This window comes from Mustela lutreola, chromosome 2, assembly GCF_030435805.1.
Source record: "Mustela lutreola isolate mMusLut2 chromosome 2, mMusLut2.pri, whole genome shotgun sequence".
Classification (NCBI taxonomy): Eukaryota; Metazoa; Chordata; class Mammalia; order Carnivora; family Mustelidae; genus Mustela; species Mustela lutreola.
The window spans coordinates 82062310-82078755 of record NC_081291.1 but is presented as its reverse complement, the minus strand read 5'-3'; the positions used below and the strand labels follow the sequence as shown (position 1 = coordinate 82078755).

General features: G+C 38.9%; 1 protein-coding gene and 1 pseudogene across 2 annotated transcripts in view; one reads left to right on the top strand and one right to left on the bottom strand.

The window, feature by feature from the left end:
- Nucleotides 1-15658, bottom strand: part of TOP2B (DNA topoisomerase II beta) — a 57537-nt gene extending 41879 nt beyond the window's left edge. Inside the window, exons 1-3 of one of the 2 annotated variants that reach the window (XM_059162462.1) lie at nt 14951-15658; nt 1413-1583; nt 244-334 (exon numbers count right to left, since the gene is read on the bottom strand). In XM_059162462.1, the coding sequence (XP_059018445.1) occupies nt 244-334; nt 1413-1583; nt 14951-15013 (325 nt within the window). In that variant the 5' untranslated portion in view covers nt 15014-15658. The remainder of the gene's footprint in view (nt 1-243; nt 335-1412; nt 1584-14950) is intronic. The other variant, XM_059162463.1, reaches the window with a different exon arrangement.
- Nucleotides 2031-2126, top strand: LOC131826080 (small nucleolar RNA U3; annotated as a pseudogene).
- Nucleotides 15659-16446: the final 788 nt, after the last annotated feature.

Sequence of the window (16446 nt, the reverse complement as noted above, 5' to 3'; positions counted from 1 at the left end):
ACCAACTGTGGATTACTGATCAAATATAATACAGTCATTTTACAGATAAACGCAAAGATATGATGTGTACAGATATGAAAATATTAGAGTGAATAAAAAATTTTCTGAAGAACATTTATATTCAGCATAGAAGCAAGAGATATGCCTTTAAAATTTATACTGTAAGTCTAGCTTCACACACACACACACACACACACACACCCCAAAAGGCACAGAGGAGTTAAATCTTAGTCAAGTACTCACCCAAAATTTCATCAAAGATCTTGTATAAACCTGGCACAAAGGTAACCTCTCTGCAATTCATTCCTACATCTTCATCATATACCCACATTAGCTGCATTATAAGAAAAATTCAAAATGTCTTACGGGGTAAAGAAAGCATTTAACATCAGTTTTACATAGTAATAAGCCCACATCTGTCATTTCCTCTGTAAACACTTAGATCTTCCAAGTAGAAAAACATTACTTCAGTTGCACTAAACCTCACTATATGCATATTCAATTTAATTAACTTCAAAATGAGGGGAACCTGGGTGACTCAGTTGGTTAAGAAACTGCCTTCGGCTCTAGTCATGAACCCAGGGTCCTAGGATCAAGCCCTGAATCAGGCTCCCTGGTCAGTGAGGAGTCTGCTTCTCCCTTTCCCTCTGCTGCTCTGCGTGCTTATGTATCTCACTCTCTCTGTCAAATAAATAAATAAATAAAATCTTTAAAAAATAACTTCAAATGGAGAAATTATTCATTTTGTATTGAGTTTGTATTCTTATTTATAAAGTCAGCTTATTAATACAAGGCACCAAGAATTGTTAGAAACAATATTTAAATAAAAGAAAAAAAAATCTTGTATTTACTTTACACTTTTACTTCATGCTTTATACTTTTCTGTAAAGAGCACAGAGTAAAATAATATGAACACAGCATGACTCTGGACCCAGAGAGCTAGCTTTAAACCCCAGCTCTTACTAGTTGAGGGATCTGGGCAAGTTATTTAAATTCATTTAAACTTCAGTTTCCTCATCTATAAAATGGGGATAACGGTATCTACTGTTTAAAATTGTTAGAATCAAACAAGATAATATGTGCAAACCAAGTCCACAGTAAGCACTAGTCATTAGTGTGCTAGAATTTGAATTCTAGAATTTGAAGCAAACCACAGCATAAACACAGGTACTTTTAAAAGCTCACATACTACCATTTTACTCTATCCTTCTTACCTCTCATAGTTGATATCACCTAATTTTTTGTCTTTAGCAGAAAATGAAGACATTTCTACCTCTCTTAGAGTTCTCTCCCCACTTTGCTTATGAGCACGGAAACATGAAATCATGTACTTACAAAGCATACAATTACAAAAAAATTATTATAAAGTAGATACAAATACACATCCCCTAATCTCAAAATTTAACAATTACCTGTGTCAATGGTTCCACTGACCCAATATACGTATCAGGACGAAGGAGAATATGTTCAAGTTGTGTCTTTTTCTGATACACTCTCTCAACAGACAACTTCTTTGAAGAATCATTTTTGTTTGCGGTTTCTGACTCTTCCTTTTTTGAGGCATTGTTCTGATCAAAAAGAGTCTAAAATTAACCAAAAAATCAAATTTAAATAACCTACCAAGGGGTAAGCTAAAATGTATATGGACACATGCCATAGGTTTTCTTTTTAATGACAAACTTATCTCTCAGGTTGATTTTTAAGTCTTAAAAGGACACAGGTCTATTTATGACAGCCAGGGTTTTTTTTATAGCACAGAGTAAAACTGCAGTTTTGACTAAGGTATACAAAGCCACCAGAATAGCTAGTAATGCCTACATCTATTCAATCCAGAAATATAAACATTTCCCAATTCTGTAAGTTATCAAGTTAATTGTTATAGTCCTCAAAACTTTCCAAGGAATAGGAGTTCTGTTCAGGCTATATATAGATTCATAATAACTGAACCTGGTTACCTACAGGAGTCTACAAATATTCTACATACCAGTTTTCTGCCGTTAAGCCACTCTAGATTATTTTCTAGAATAGGCAAGACTATACTTTCAGGGATCATTTCTATAGTTTGTTACTAGAATAGGCAAAAGCAAGCTACACAAAATAGTGACTATGTAGTTAATATATACTGATATGACTGAAAATATTAAGCATGGCTTATGAAATCTCAAATTTCACACTTTTATATGTCATGCCAATAATTTCTTATAAATCAGTGCTAGATGCCCGATTACTGAGGCACCCACTGATTCCAGTTTTGGGGCCAGTTCCAAGGAAACAGAGGTTGGTGATCCTAAGTCTAACCATTCCTAACAGTAGATAAGGATTGCCAACTCAAATTCCCAATGTCTGCAGATTTCCCCGTTTTCCAGAGAACACACTCTCTCCTTCTCCTAATACTGACAAATAAAACATGCCACTAAGAGAAAGGTGCTATAATGGCATGTTTTTTCACAGTCAAAAAAAATTCCTATATTAGACAACGAAAATTGAGATATCTTCACAAGTCTTTGAACTTAAGAAGAAATGAAGCAGTCAGAAGACAAAACAATGGAGGAGATTTTATGAATTTGAGCAAGTTATAAACCACTTAAATTCAGATCCTACACACAGCCATACCATTATCTTTAAAATTAATATTTGAAAAAAGTCATTACATCGTCTACATTTAAACGATGTATGCTTAAAAATCAAATACATGGGCGCCTGGGTGGCTCAGTTAGTTAAGCAACTGCCTTTGGCACAGGTCACCACCCTGGAGTCTCAGGATCAAGCCCACATAGGACTCCCTACTCAGCAGTGAGTCTGCTTCTTCCTCTGACTCTCTCCCTATCATGCTCTTGCTCTCACTCTCTCAAATAAATAAATACAATCTTAAAAAAAAAAAAAAAAAACCCTTAGAGGCACCTCGGTGGCTCAGTGGGTTAAAGTCTCTGCCTTCCGCTCAGGTCATGATTCCATGATTCAAGATTTCAGGTCCTGGGATCGAGCCCCGCCTCTCTGTTCAGCAGGGAGCCTGCTTCCCTTCCTCTCTCCCTCTGCCTGCCTCTCTGCCTACTTGTGATCTCTATCAAGTAAATAAATAAAATCTTTAAAAAACAAACAAACAAAAAACCTCAAATACATAACTTCTGAGCAGTCTAAACCAGGACAAGAACTGTAATTACAAACACTATGAAAATTAAACAAATTAGGGGGGCGCCTGGGTGTCTCAGTGGGTTAAGGCCTCTGCCTTCGGCTCAGGTCGTGATCCCAGGGATCGAGCCCCGCGGTCGCGGTTGGGCTTTCTGCTCAGCAGGGAGCCTGCTTCCTCCTCTCTCTCTCTGCCTGCTTCTCTGCCTACTTGTGATCTCTGTCTATCAAATAAGTAAATAAAATCTTTAAAAAAAAAAAAAAGGGAAATTCAAACAAATTATAATCTTCCAGGACCATAAATTTTACATAAAATTTTAAAAATTTAACATTGCGAAATAAAGTATTATGAACAACCTTTGCTCTATTTTAAACTATATTCTTCACATTATGTGACTGACGTGCTGCCTACTACACCCAGAAGGCACTTAGACTATATTCTTATACATTCTTTCATTTATAAGGTTTCCTATTAACACTGCTCTGAATCAAAAATAGCTTTGGACAAAAGAAAGTAGATATTTCATAAAATCTTCATTATTTATTTTTGTGTAGAGTTAGATGAATTAGCCAGAAATAAACTGCATTTTAAAAATACCAGGCTCCAAATCTCCAATCATGTTCCTTGATTTTATGAGAGAGTTGATTAATTTATAGACACAAATCCAAAAGTAAAAGTGTAATTGATTTTGTATAATGGGTCATCAGAATAGTAAGGATTAAGATCACACTCTTATCAAGTGTTTAAAGACAATAAATGCTACAGAATCAAAGGGAGGTAACTTCTTACCATTAAGTTAGAACTGTTCGCAATCATTGCATAAAGGTCAAGAACTTATAATAACCATGGAAGGAAAAGCTTTTTGATCCCAGGTTACTACTTTAGAACCCACAACAAAGAAAACATCTTCAAGATTAGACTTCATCAGGGACCCATGTTTACCTAATTGGGGCTTCCGCATTTGGTCCTGATGAGTTACTCTTAACTAAAAGGGCACACAAGTATGGAAAATAAGGATGAAGTCCGTTACCACTCCTTTTTCAAGAATTTACAACATCTCCCATATCCCTTCACTACCAATCACTTCTTCCTCCCGAATGGATACTTGAGAGTTAAGGAATTCTTGGCTTGCCACCTAACACATCCCTATCAAGTTCAAAAGTTGTCGTTCTTGCTAGGATAATATCTCAAAAATCAGAGAAAAAGTGCAATGTAGTTGGCTTTGTCAGATTACTATTTATAATTTTCTCTAGGAATAATATATAAATATTAAAAATAAGTTTGACAATATACTTAAAGTATATTATGTCAAAATGTTTTTTCCTAAATATATGATAGATGTTAAGGAAAGAAAAAAGGCACCATTTATTTAAAGTAATGAAAAGCATTAAGGAACACATTATTTATAGAATATCATAATAAAAAGTGTTTTGAGATCTTTGTTAATATTTCAAGTCAACTCTTGTTTATATTAAATAATTTCTAAAACTTGCATATAAACCTTTAAACTTGGATATTTCACTGAGTAAATATTTTTAGTTATGCTTACCAAAAACTGTGTTGACTATATAAACTTCTCTTGCTATATCTTTTATGTAAAAATATTATATGTATTTTTAAATTAGCAGCTTATGAAAACGATACTGTTTAGTGAACAAAATTGCAAAAGTATATAAAAATGAGCCCATTGTCATCAGAAAAAATTATATATCATACATACACACAAATGAAAAAATATAAAATACACATGACAGAAAATCAATCAAAATTATCTGTAAGAAGTAGAAACAGAAGTTATTTTCATTTTCTTTTTTGATACACATTTTCTAGCTTTCTACAATGAACATATATAGAAGTATTTTAAAAGCCTATTAGGCCATGTATGTGAAAACGTAATTACACTAGAATAAAACTGAAGGTTTCTTTCTTCTAGTGGCACTGTTAATACCTACTTATTACTTCTGTAGTCCCAACCTTCTCACTAAAATTTAGGCAAAAAGGTATGTGAAACCAAAATACAGAAATAGGAATGGCAAGTTTGGCAGAGTAGAAAACAGAAATTAACATTGCAGTCAGATTGGTCTTTTACTTTCCCATTCTCAACAAATGGTAGTTTGCATTGCTCTCTGGCTCACTAGCAGCAAACAGAAAGAAGAGGTTCTCTCCTGAGAGGTCTCTAAGATTTTCTCACAGAAACCTAAAATAGGGGTGCCTACGTGGCTCAGTGGGTTAAAGATTCTGCCTTCAGCTCAGGTCATGATCCCAGGGTCCTGGGATCCAGCCCTGCATTGGGCTCTCTGCTCAGCAGAGAGCCTGCTTTCCCCTCTCTCCCTGCCTGCCTCTCTGACTACTTGTGATCTCTCTCTGTCAAATAAATAAATAAAATCTTTTTTTAAAAAAAGAAACCTAAAATAATGATCTCTTTTAGCTCCTCTTTATTAGCAGAAAGTTGCTCCTGAATAATGTCCAGGCCACTAAAAATCAAAATCTGGAGAAGGGACATAGAGCAATTATACTACCCTCTCAGTGGGATGATCCCATCCCTAGACTAAGTGTAAATACAAACACCTTGGCCCTGAGAACTAAGTAAAATGAGAAAAATCTATTAATCATCTTCCCTACAACTCTTATTGCCACTATCTCTAGAAAAGAAGAAAAAGGAAAAACAAGAAAAAAGAAAGATCACCCAGAGTATTTCTTCAGTTTTAACACTGTTACTAATAATATTCAGAAAAGAGATCATGAATTAGCTTGAATACAAACAGATCAGCAAACTCCTATCTACACATTTACAAAAGCACTCTCAATCCTACAAATGATAAAGGAGACTGATACACATCTTTTATCTGCAGAATTATTCTCATGGTGGGGGTGGGGGGAGTTAAACTTTCCACATTAACGTTAGTACATTAAGAATTTTCACTAAGAACTTATTTGGTCTACTTGTAAATCCATCAGTTTTCCCATTGTGATTAGCTCTATTTGTGGTGAAAAATTCTTCTTGAATTTTAATAATCCCCTCATCCTCATGTTTAATTGAGGCAAGTATATAGGGGAATAGAGGTTTGCTTTTTTTAACTTTGTTTCTGTTGCTGTTGCCGTTGTATTAGTTTTTTTGTTTTTTACTAATTTTTTTAATGTAAAGTTTTTAATTTATGCTCATTTTGAACATTGAAAAGGGGTCTTTTGATTCAAAATGATTTAACCTTATTCTTATTATATTCATAGTAGTAAAATATCTTGTACTACAGTAATTGACTAAGTATTTCACATTAAATAAAAGTTCACAATATGCCCTTAAAAATAATCAATTACCAAAATCATTCTACATAAACTTTAAGGTTTGATATAATTTTAAAAAAAGGTTTGATAAAATTGAAAACTTACAATTTAAGTTTTTTTGTAATTTATTTTGCTGCTTAAATTTGTGTGGACAAAATACCAAGCTATTTATAGAAATAAGTAATTGCAGCATCTAACAACACTAGAATACAAGAAACCAAAGCAACATTTTCATTACCACATTAAACTAAAGACAAATAAAAATGTAAAATAACCCTATATGAAAATATCCTCCACAAACCTAAAACATTTTAATTCTATTATTTGTGGTTTACACACATGACACCATAACTGACTTTTTCTGAAGTTCAAAAGCTGGCTGCCAAATTAATGCATTGGGAATTTTTTAATTATAACAAAACATCAAAATAATACATAAAATCCATATTAAAATATTAATATTTTAAGCACTTTTGCAATATTGCTAACTCCTAGTGAAATAATATAGATCTAATACTTTTATCCAAAACTCAACCTTTATCAAGAATACTTCTAAAAAAGAAGAAAGAAAAAGAAAAAAGAAAGAATACTTCTCAGCCACAAGAAAAACATTGCAATAAAACAAATTTTTCTATTTCAGAATGAATATATACCAAGATCATTCTGTTAAGGAAAAAAAAAAAAAAAGATTCTTCCATGCACAGAGTAGTCACGTGAGATATAGCAATTTGGGGCAATCACCCAGTTCTTGTTTTTCTGTAAGAGAATGAATTGCTGCCAAAGAGGGGAAAGGAGATGGTTTGCCAGTTGGTGCTAAAAAGGAACTGAGCCACTCATTCACATAATCGGCACAGAAATCTCACCATCACCAAGCCAACAAGAGTGGCACTAGCAAAATCTTGGCAACAAGCCTCTTTTCCTATCTTCTATAAACGACCCCCTCAGATTTCACATTACCCTTTTGTTTCATCTCCTCCCCTTCCTTTCTCCCTCAAGTCTGTCATGTTTTGATGTTCTTTTCACTCATATTTCACCCATGTAACAACAAAGAGGGCCATGCTATCTATCCACCATTAATAAAAACAAAACCAACACTTTGCCTTCAAACTATGCTCTTCAAGAAATGCTCTCCTAAACTAATGGACAAGGAGAGAGACAGAAGGTGAGGGATACTTAAGATCATAAGGAGTGTTTGAATGTCCATTATAAAAACAAAAAGTACACTTTCTCTAAAAGGCATCCAAATTAGAAAGCAAGAAGTAAAATTGTAACTATCTGCAGATGACATATAAAATAAAAACCTAAGTACTCCACCAAAAAACTATTAAAACCAATCCAGTAAAGTTGCAGAATACAAAATCAATACACATAACCGTTGTGTCGCTGTACAATAATAACAAACTATCAGAAAGAGGAATTAAAAATCCCATTTACAACTCAAACAAAAAGAATACTTAGGAATAAATTTAACCAGGAGGTGAAAGACCCATACACTGAAAACTAAGACACTGATGAAAGAAACTGAAGACATAAATAATGGAAAGTTATTCCATGCTCATGGACTGGAATAATTAATATTGTTTAAAAGTCCCTACTACAGGAGAGCATGGGAGGCTCAGTTGGTTGAGTGTGTGATATTGATTTGGGCTCAGGTCATGATCTCAGGATCATGAGATTGAGCCCGGTGACAGGTTCTGTGCTGAGCATGGAGTCTGTTTAAGATTCTCTCCTTCTCCCTCTGACCCTCCCCACTCTCACTGACTTAAAAAAAAAAAAAAAGTAGATAAATAGGGGCGCCTGGGTGGCTCAGTGCCTTAAGTCACTGCCTTCGGCTCAGGTCATGATCTCAGGGTCCTGGGATCAAGCCCCACAACGGGCTCTCTGCTCAGCGGGAAGCCTGCTTCCCCCTCTCTCTCTGCCTGATTCTCTACCTACTTGTGATCTCTCTGTCAAATAAATAAATAAAATCTTTAAAAAAAGGTAGATAAATAAAAAGTAAAAAATAAAAGTCCCTATCCCTTTCAAAACTCCAACAGCATTCTCACAGAAATAAAACAATCTTAAAATCTGTATGAAACCACAGAAGACCCAAATAGCCAAAGCAATCTTGAGACAGCAAAGAGCTAGAGGCATCCCAGTCACCAGTTTCAAACTATATTAAAAGCCACAGTAATCAAAACTGTATGGTACTGCCATAAAAAATGGACACAAAGACCAATGGTGAGCCCAGAAATAAACCCACACACACGTGGTCAATTAATTTATGATAAAAAAAAAACAATAATATAAAATGGGGAAAGGATAGTCTCTTCAATAAATAAATGATGTTGGGACAGCGACAACTGGACAGCCAAATGCATGAATGAAACTGGACCCCTATCTGATCTATACACAAAAATTAACTCAAAATGAATTAAAAGACTTATATAGAAGATAGACACACAGGCAACCTAAGCATCCAGTGATAAATGGATAAAGAAAATGTGGTATACACACACATACACAGGAATATCATCATTAAAAAAAGAAGGACCTCTTGTCAATTGTGACATGAGTGAATCTTGAGAGCATTATGCTAAATGAAATAAGTCAGAGAAAGACAAATACTGTATGATCTTATTTATATGTGGACTCTAAAATCAAAACAAAGCAAAAATCCTGAATTTGGAGCTAGAGGGAGCAACACAGTTGAAGGTGACCAATAGGTACAAATTTCTAGTTAAAAAGTAAGAAGTCCTGGGAATGTAATGTACAGCACAGTGACTATAGTTAACAATACTGCATTGTACATTTAAAAGTTGTTAAGAGAGTAAATCAAAGTCCCCATCACAAGAAAAACATTGTAACTGTGTGGTGATGAATGTTGACTTATTGTGGTGATTTCACAATATTAAAAAAAAAAAAAAAAAATCTCAGAGTGCCTGAGTGGCTCAGTGGGTTAAAGCCTCTGCCTTTGGCTCAGGTCATGATCCCAGGATCCTGGGATGGAGCCCCATGTTGGGTGGGCTCTCTGCTCAGCAGGGAGCCTGCTTCCTCCTCTCTCTCTCTCTTTCTATTTCTGCTGGCCTTTCTGCCTTCTTGTGATCTCTTTCTGTCAAATAAATAAAATCTTTAAATTAAAAAAAAAAAAGCTTTAAAAAAATTCTCACTTACTCTGAGACAAAAGATAGGAAAATTCTTTTCAATTGATTTGGAAAAAAAGACACGTGTGTGTACCCACCTGAGAGCTTATTATGTGGCAGCATTATGGGAATTATATGGATAATCCCAGTCAACCCTTGTAAGAGCTCCATGAAGTAGACATGGTTATCATGATTCTCTTTCTACAGATGAGGAAATGGAAGTGTGAAAAAGTGTTTTTCCAAAGCTAACAAAGCTAGTACTTGAAGAAGCTGAACTACGAAACCACGTGATCTGATTTCATAACCCATAATCTTTAAAAAGCATTGTTAAACAAAATACATATACCCTAAAAAGGAAATGTATTTCCTAGCTTTTTGTGTGAAAGTAAAAGAAAGTTAGTACAAAGAGATACAAGTATATCCTAGAAGGTTTTTTATCTTGTCACATCAGGGTATAAAAGATGAAGTTTTTTGGTTTTTATTTTTTAAAAGATTTATTTATTTTAGAGAGATGGACCGCACACAGGCGCAGGTGCAAATGGGGGGAGGGGTAAATTGAGCCGGAAAGAGAGAAGGACTCTCCACCAGACTCCCCACTGAGAGCAGAGCTCAAGAACCACAGATCATCACCTGCACCAAAACCAAGAGTCAGAGGCTTATTAACTTACTAAACCATCCAGGTTCCCCAAGGTTTTTTTGGTTTCCAGTGTGTTTAAGGTGAGGAGTAAGGCTGTATAAATCATGGTTAAGAAGATAAACCTGGTTTCAATCCCGTCTCTGCCTTAGCCAGGTGATTAACAGTTTGTTACCTAATCTCTAAACCGGTTTCCTTTTCTGCAACTGAAAATAATTATCCCGATCTCATCTTTTCTCTGAAGAGGGTCCTATTTAAAAAAAAAAATAAAAACTCCAGAAAAGGCTTTTTTTTTTTTTTTTTAATGTCTTGCCTTAGTAAAATGTAACTACTGAGACCTAAGTAACAGATCTAAAACTACAAGGGAACACTCACTTCCATTTAGAAAAGTTAGCACCAGCTATAATTACAGTTGCTAAGTACTGCTATTATGTTACTTGAGAATGTATCTAAAGAACACTGCTACCTAATCACTTGTCTAATATGATAGACTTTTGGGGGCACCTCTGTCCTAGGATCAAGCCTACAAAAGCCCACAATATGGTCTGCACTCAGTGGGAAGTCTGCCTGAGTCTCTTGTGACCCTACCTTCCCCTGCCTCTCTCTCTCAAATGAATAAATAAACCTTTAAAAAAAAAAAAAAAATGATGGCAGACCTTTCAGAAAGTTAGTTGTTAATTATCCAATTTGTTAAGATAACTGAGGCTGGAGTATGAATCCAGCTCTTTGCTAAGCAGTATAAAATTTTGGTATAATACATGATCTCCATCTTCAGGAGTTTATAATCTAATTGTTAAGACAAAATTACCATGTGGAAAGTTACATAAAAAGACATTTATGGGTTTTGACCCATAAGGGTAACAGAAAAAGAGGAGTGTGAATTTTAGGATGAAAGTCTGGTGAGACTCTGAACTAGACTTGAAGAGTAATTAAGATTTATGGTGTACCTGGGTGGCTCAGCGGGTTAAGCCTCTGCCTTCGTCTCAGGTCATGATCCCAGTGTCCTGGGATCAAGCCCCGCATCAGGCTCTTTGCTGAGCAGGGAGCCTGCTTCCCCCCTCTCTCTGCCTGCCTCTCTTGCCTACTTGTGATCCCTCTGTCAAATACATAAATAAAATCTTAAAAAAAAGAAAACAAAGAATTGGCTTGAAAGTCTAATAGAGGAGTTCAGACTTGCAATAATGAGCTGCTAAGGAAAGGTTCTTAATACAAATCTTTAAATATTTAAATATACAATTGTGTTTTGAATTAGAAATCTACAGGAAAAAAAGCATGTGTTATGTTTCATTGAATTTTACTTTTTAAAAAACGTCAATTGTGCTCTATGTTTTAAAGAAACTTATGTTTTAGAGATAAACACTGCACTATTTATAGATGAAGTGATATAATTCTAGGATTTGCTCCCCTTCAAAATAAAGGAGCAAACTGGGTGACCTTTAGTTGGTAACTGTTAAAACATGATAAACAGAGGAAGGCTTCTTATATTATTCTTGCCAACACTTACTTATATGCTTAATATTTTTAATAATAACATCTTTTAATCTATCAAATTATTCAAGAAAAAAAGATCAATATTCACATAGTGATTAACTGTATTCTAGTACATCTACAGAAGTTTTTATAACCACTTTAAAATTACAAATGGGGGCACCTGGGTGGCTCAGTGGGTTAAAGCCTCTGCCTTTGGCTCAGGTCATGATCCCAGGGTCCTGGAATCGGCCCCGAATCGGAACTCTGCTCCGAGGGGAGCCTGCTTTCTCCTCTCTCTCTGCCTAATTCTCTGCCTACTTGTGATTTCTGTCTGTCAAATAAATAAATAAAATCTTTAAAAAAAATAAAATAAAATTACAAATGATTTGGGACGTCTGGGTGGCTCAGTCAGTTAAGCTGCTGCCTTTGGCTCAGGTCATGATCCGAGGGTCCTAGGATCGAGTCCTTGCTCAGCAAGGAGCCTGCTTCTCTCTCTGCCTCTGCCTGCCACTCTGCCTGCTTGTGCGTGCTCGCTCTCTCTCTCTCTCTCTCTCTCTCTGAGAAATAAATAAATAAATAAAATCTTAAAAAAAAAAAAACTACAAATGACTTAATGAAATAGACTACAGCTTCTACTAATCAAAGCTTTACGAACTAAAAGTTAACTCAAAAAACTCTGCTTGGTTCAGGAAGCCTTCATAGCTGTTGTTAATGTTAACTCAAAACAGTTTACTATATTTATGTTTTCCACTTTTTAAAAATTCTTAAAAATCTGCTTAAGAAGCTGCAAATCAAACACAAACAAAATACATTATTAAAAGGAGAAGTTAATGTCAATCTTATACCACTTTGCTTTGTGGTTTCATGTACTAAAATGTAAACTTTCATGCAGTGACGATGTTAATACATGCTGGCAAGCATCCTAACACAAATTAATACCAGCAACACATGGTATTACCCATCCCCCTCCCAAAAGAATGATATCAGGGACTAATTCCATTTTTTTTCTTCCTGTTACCCACAAGCAGGTGGCAACATAACACCAGTTTCAACAAAGCAGGCAAAGTTACCCCTCTGCAGAAATAGATGACCACTGAAACAAATCCCTGAATTCTTTCAAAGGAATAATTTGCTTTCACCCTGGTTTAAAAGCACTTCATGTATAAGTCAACTTCATTATTCTGAGTGTACATTTTTTTGAATTTCACCACCAACAACAAAAAAACATTTACTAAGCCCAGCACTGGCTACATACGTTATTTCACTTAATTCTCAACGCAACCTTATTTAATAGATGAGAAAACAGGCTATAAAAGTTTAGGTCCCTTTTGCAATATGTGTTGGAGAAAGGATCTGAAAACTACATCAATCTGACATCAACGTCCAGGCTCATAACCACTTCACTATACTGCCTCCCATAAAATTAGTCTATTATCAATGATGTATATTATGGACATAAAGATGCTCATATAACCTGACAAATTTAAAGCAAGCATCAAATCTTAAAGTGGACGTATGGAGTAATTATCTTTTTAATACACTTGTAATTCAACAAGAGGATATAATCTGTAAATAAAAGATCAAGTGATTTTTTGCTTTACTGTATTTCCCATATTAGGTTTATAGTGAAAAATCTTTAGTAAATAAGTCAGTTTTATTATCAAATTAATTTTTCTGATACTGAATGAGACCCTCTAAGTTTCATGAATTTTTTATGTAAATGAGTTTCCTACTGAGCTTGAAAGAAAAAAACGGTCATTTATCTACAAAGTTGAGTAAGAGTAAATTCAAACATTGCTATCAAGTGTCAAATGCCAACCAATTCAATATTGGAGCAAAATGTTTCCCATTACAGAATCAGAGGTGCTCAGAAACACATATCTGGCCTCCGCACTTCCAAAGAGTGAATAAGAACCATCTGGCTAACTCAATTATCAGAAGTTGTTTGATTCTACTAGAACAGGAGTAAGGGCCACCCATTTTTAAAAATCATTAACTTGCATTTATGCATTCACCCCCTCTGGAATGGAAAACATGGCCCATTAATTTATAATCTGGCATTTTATCTCTCCTGGCTCTGGTCTGTTCATACTGTATTATTGGAGTAACATAAAAATTTCAGATAATTCAACAATAAGAGCCTAGCAAGTTATTTTGCAAAGCTCCTGACACCCAAATACAAATGGTTAAAATGTTTTCCTGCTGTCACTAACATGCTTTTTACAAGGAGGACTTGTTAATACAGCAGAACTGCTACTCGACTCCCGCAAACCTCGCCCAAGAGAAAAGAAGAATTAGAAATAAAAATGCCAATAAGAAAATTTCCTCGGGTGTTCTGAAAAAAAGGGAGGATCCATCGAAAGTCCCTGTTAAATGTTTCTCCTGGAAACCAAGTCAGTTGGCTGAGCTGGGCTTTTTTGTGTAGGAAATGACCCTGCTCTGAACTCAATGCTGAGCAAGTGAAATGCTGGTGAATTATCGATCGGCCGTGGGAATCGGATCTCTCCAGGTCTTCCCCTCCTCTACTACTTCCCAGCAGGAACAGAGCGCCGAAATCCTTTAAAGCCGGGACTAAGCACTTTAGTCACCTCTCCAGCACTCTCCATTCGGCCCCCAACCCCGTTTCACCTGCGGTGCTGACGCAGGTGAACGCTTCTTTTAATAATCCCACGCCTGACAGATGGACGGTCTACAGTATATTAACTGCGGTGAAACAGCCTTTCCGAATGTGCTTTCAATCGTATCAGAGTATGAACTGAAGTGTAAACTGCCTCAGACTAATTCCCCCACCAAATCCAGTCTTCTTTGAGACCTTAGAGCATCAGAAACGGTTTGATTTGCATTTACAATACACACACACACACACACACCACCACCACCACCACCACCACCCCCCCTTCCTCCGGGATTTTCTTAAGCCACGTTTAGATAAAAGTGCTGACCCACAGAAACACACAAGCATTACTGCCAATACCCCTCAACTCAGACTGCCCCGGAAGACTCTGAGAAAGACGTGAAAAGATGAAGCGAGAGCTTCATGTCGGGTTGGTGGTTTGTCCCCGTAAGTTGCAAGTGCACATTATACTCCTGCAGCCCGAGCCTCCGTAGAGGTAAAGAAAGAAGAAAGGGGGCGGGGAGCTGGGGATTCTGTCGGCAGGATCCCCGACGGGGCGCCCGTTCGGGACGCAGGATTTCCCTCTCTTTTCCCTTCCCCACCACCCCCGGACGGCCCTGCGGAATAACACCCCCGCCGCGGGCCGGGAACAATGCCGCGCCCGGGACCCCTGCCCCCGCCCCCCGTCGTCCGCCACTCACCACCCAGGTCAGTGCCCCGTTGCCGCCGGCTCCCGCGCCGCCGCCGCCGCCCGCCTTGGCCATGGCGGGTGCCTCCGCTCACAGGCCCCGAGGCCGCGGCCGCCGCTCCCGCCTCCCTGCCGGCCGCCGGGCCCCTCTGCTCCGCACCGACCGCTCCGCTCGCCGTGCTCCTAGCGGCGTCGCCCCCCGCGCCCCATCGCTGAGACCCGGGACGGACGGACGGCCGAGCCCGCCGAGGAGGCCGCGCCGCTCGGCGCCCTCAAACTCGAGGCGCGGCGGCCGAGTCGCCCGGGCCTAGGCCCGTCGCTGAGGAAGAGGTGGAGAAGGAAGCAGGAGGCCGGCAGCGGTGAGGCGCGGTGCTTCCTTCTCGCTCGCCCGCCGGCGCCGCGGCAAGCCGGGCCGGGGCCCGGAGGTGCGCGCGGCGAGCGCAGCCGGAAAGCTCGGGGCGTCCAGACGTGGCGGGGACGCAAAGGCGCCTTGTCCTTCCTCACACTCCGCGAAGGCCGGCCGCCGGGGTTGCCGGAGTCGCAGCTAACGCCGGGCCGCTGCCTCAAAGGCTGCCTTCGTGGGCAGCGCTATACCCCCGACTTCCTCGCATACACACACCAAGAGGGACAATAAACAGAGCCACCGCCGCCGCGGTCGCCTCCCTCTTGTCCGGCATAACACCGCACACACACATTCGCACACCAGGGAGGGCGGGCGGGAGGGAGGGAGGGCGCGGCGGCCGCCCCGCTGTCAGTCAGCGCTTCGGCGCCCAATCGGGGCCTTGTCACCGCAACCCCTCGGCCAATCCCAAAATTCCAAGCCCCCGGAGGGGCGGGACCCGAGGGGGAAACGTCATTGCGGGTAGCAACCGAAAGGAAGACTTGGGGTTTTTTGTTTGTGTGTGTGTCTGTGGGTTTTCCATTCGAGGGGAGAGCAGGGGCTGCTGTCAAGGGTCGTTTGAGGGCGGCAAAAGGAAGGGGTCGGATTGGCCCCGGGTCGATTGTAATCCTCCGAGCGTGCTGTTTACTCTAAGACCTGCGGGCTAAGCCGAGGCATTTCTTTGCCTGAGGCGGCTGGGGGGGGGGGGGGAGGGAGAGAAGGGGGGTTGGCAGGAAGAAGCCGAGGGCAGTCCCAAAGGGAAAGTATTTTTAAAGAGCGGTTGTAAACCGCAGGCAAGACGTTGTAGATCACTGGTGCAAGGAGGGCCCCGTGACCCCGGCCTCCCCAAGGCCCCAAGTGGACGCTGCTGTCGAAAGAATCTTTCCCCTCCTCCATCTCTTCCCTCCCTCTCCTGTCCTCCCCTCACTCAAATGGGGTACGATCAGTTTCAAGGAAACTGCATTTAAAGAACTTGAATGGTAAGGGATGTGCTGAGAACGTTCCAGGGAAAGAATGCAGGGTGGGTTGAGGGTTCTGTTTCTACTCTTTGTTGACCTTTCTCTTCTCTGAACAATGCGGATTTGCCACTGTCACTTTTCATTCTCATCTGTCCAGCTACCTCTAGAAGG